The sequence below is a fragment of the Guillardia theta genome, assembly GCF_000315625.1.
Source record: "Guillardia theta CCMP2712 unplaced genomic scaffold GUITHscaffold_37, whole genome shotgun sequence".
NCBI lineage: Eukaryota > Cryptophyceae > Pyrenomonadales > Geminigeraceae > Guillardia > Guillardia theta.
Window position 1 is genome coordinate 153,648 of NW_005434637.1, and position 1,703 is coordinate 155,350.

General features: G+C 54.7%; 1 protein-coding gene across 1 annotated transcript in view; it reads right to left on the reverse strand.

The window, feature by feature from the left end:
* Window positions 1–1,125: 1,125 nt before the first annotated feature.
* The window catches only part of GUITHDRAFT_109016 (hypothetical protein), a gene marked incomplete at both ends in the record, with an annotated part of 1,040 nt that continues 462 nt past the window's right edge, over window positions 1,126–1,703 (reverse strand). The window contains 4 exons of the mRNA XM_005831896.1: window positions 1,126–1,206; window positions 1,259–1,360; window positions 1,519–1,582; window positions 1,641–1,699. Of these exons, the coding sequence (XP_005831953.1) occupies window positions 1,126–1,206; window positions 1,259–1,360; window positions 1,519–1,582; window positions 1,641–1,699 (306 nt within the window). The remainder of the gene's footprint in view (window positions 1,207–1,258; window positions 1,361–1,518; window positions 1,583–1,640; window positions 1,700–1,703) is intronic.

Sequence of the window (1,703 nt, forward strand, 5' to 3'; positions counted from 1 at the left end):
GGCAAGGAAGATGCGGAAGATGGGAGGGGACGAAGACAAGGGGATGTTGGAGGAAGCCGAGGCGGACAAGGAAGGGTAGAGGAGAGCAGGGCAAGGAGGGAGGGAGAGAGAGAACGCGGCGTGAAGGATGTGGAGGATGTAGATAATGGAAAGATTGGGGAGGGTGGGGAGGAGGGAGGGTGAAGGGATGTTAGAGCAAGGAGGTGAAGTAGAGAGGGGGAGGAGTGAGGAATGGAGGAGGAGACGTTCTGGGGGATAAAGAGATGGTAGGGTGGGTGGTGTGGCTCTTGTAGGTGCTTCAAAGGGGGTCCTCAGTGTGAATCAGGGAGGGGTTTCACTTCATTGGGTGGGGTGGGGCCTGATTGGATGGGGTGGGGTGCGGGGGCTGACCTATTAACTCGATATATATATTTTAAAAACAAACAACTTACTTTTAAAATAGGCTCACTAAAACTGGTTTTAGTAACATCGTCAACCAAGCTTGTTGTTACACATCATTACAACGGACAGGGCAGAAGGGGGTGGGGTCCTCTTTCCTCGCCCCTCTGGGGTGGGTCAGAAAGTTAAAAGTAGCTGGTCGAGAAGTTGGAGGGGGGTGGGTAGGATGGTCCCCTACAAGTCAATAGCCGGAACCCTGCCATGGCATGATGTGAAAGGACTCTCATGCACGTCCGGCGCCGCTCTTCTAGTGACGGCTCAGTCCCTGAGGACCAGCAGCAAGCACGTGACCAACCGAGCCTCCGCCAGAGATCGATGCTCGAGTCTTGTGCTTGTGCCGCGGGAGGAAGGATAGCGGTAGGGGTCTGGAGGCCTCTTCTGCCATGCTGGCCCGCGGACTGGCATCTTGACGAGCCCTGCATGACCTGAGACATCACGACCAAACCATATGTAAGGAGATCACAGGAATGATGTTCAGCCTGCAACTCTTTCTATGATCCCTTGAAGCCACCGATAGAATGTAGAACGGCAGGAAGGAACAACTCAGCTGAACCCTAACGATACAGACAAGCATAACGCGTTGCTCTACACTAAACATTGAGCCATTCACCCTGACCCAGCAACACTGTAAGTATCTCAAGAGCCTTAAAGCAACATAACTTTATTCCCCAGACTCAAGCTGACATCTTACTGACATAGCACATTGCGGAAGTTCACGTACTCCTTGTGCACATGCTGCTTCACGGTGTACATCTCCTCTAGCAGCACCTGCCACCCCTTGTCACCCCCTCTCCTCCTCTCACCCCCTCCCGCCATCGACCTGGACCTCGCAGATGTGTCGTCGCAGGTTGAGTGTCTCGTCCCATTGCTTAAGCGGGATGAAAGTGCATGAGCCGTTCTTAGCGTTGACCGTCCATCCTACCTGCCCTCCTCCAGTCACTCCCTCTCCCCTCCTCCTCCGGTTCCCTCTTCTCTCCCCTCCTCTTCCGCTTCCCGCCAAGTCCCTCCTTTCCTTTCTCCTCTCGTCCCCTCCCTTCCCGCCCCCCCGTTTCTCCTCTCTCTCCCTCTTGCTTGTCGCACCTCAACACATATGCACAGGTCCCGATACCCTCCGCAAGCTCGAAGATCGTACCTCCTGTCATACCTGCCCTTCAAAGTCATCTCCTCCTCCTCTCTCTCCCCTCCCCTCCCATTCCTCTGACCTGTTCTTGATGCTCGTGATGTTCAAGTACAGCCCGTCACCGCCCTCCCTCCTTTGTGACTGT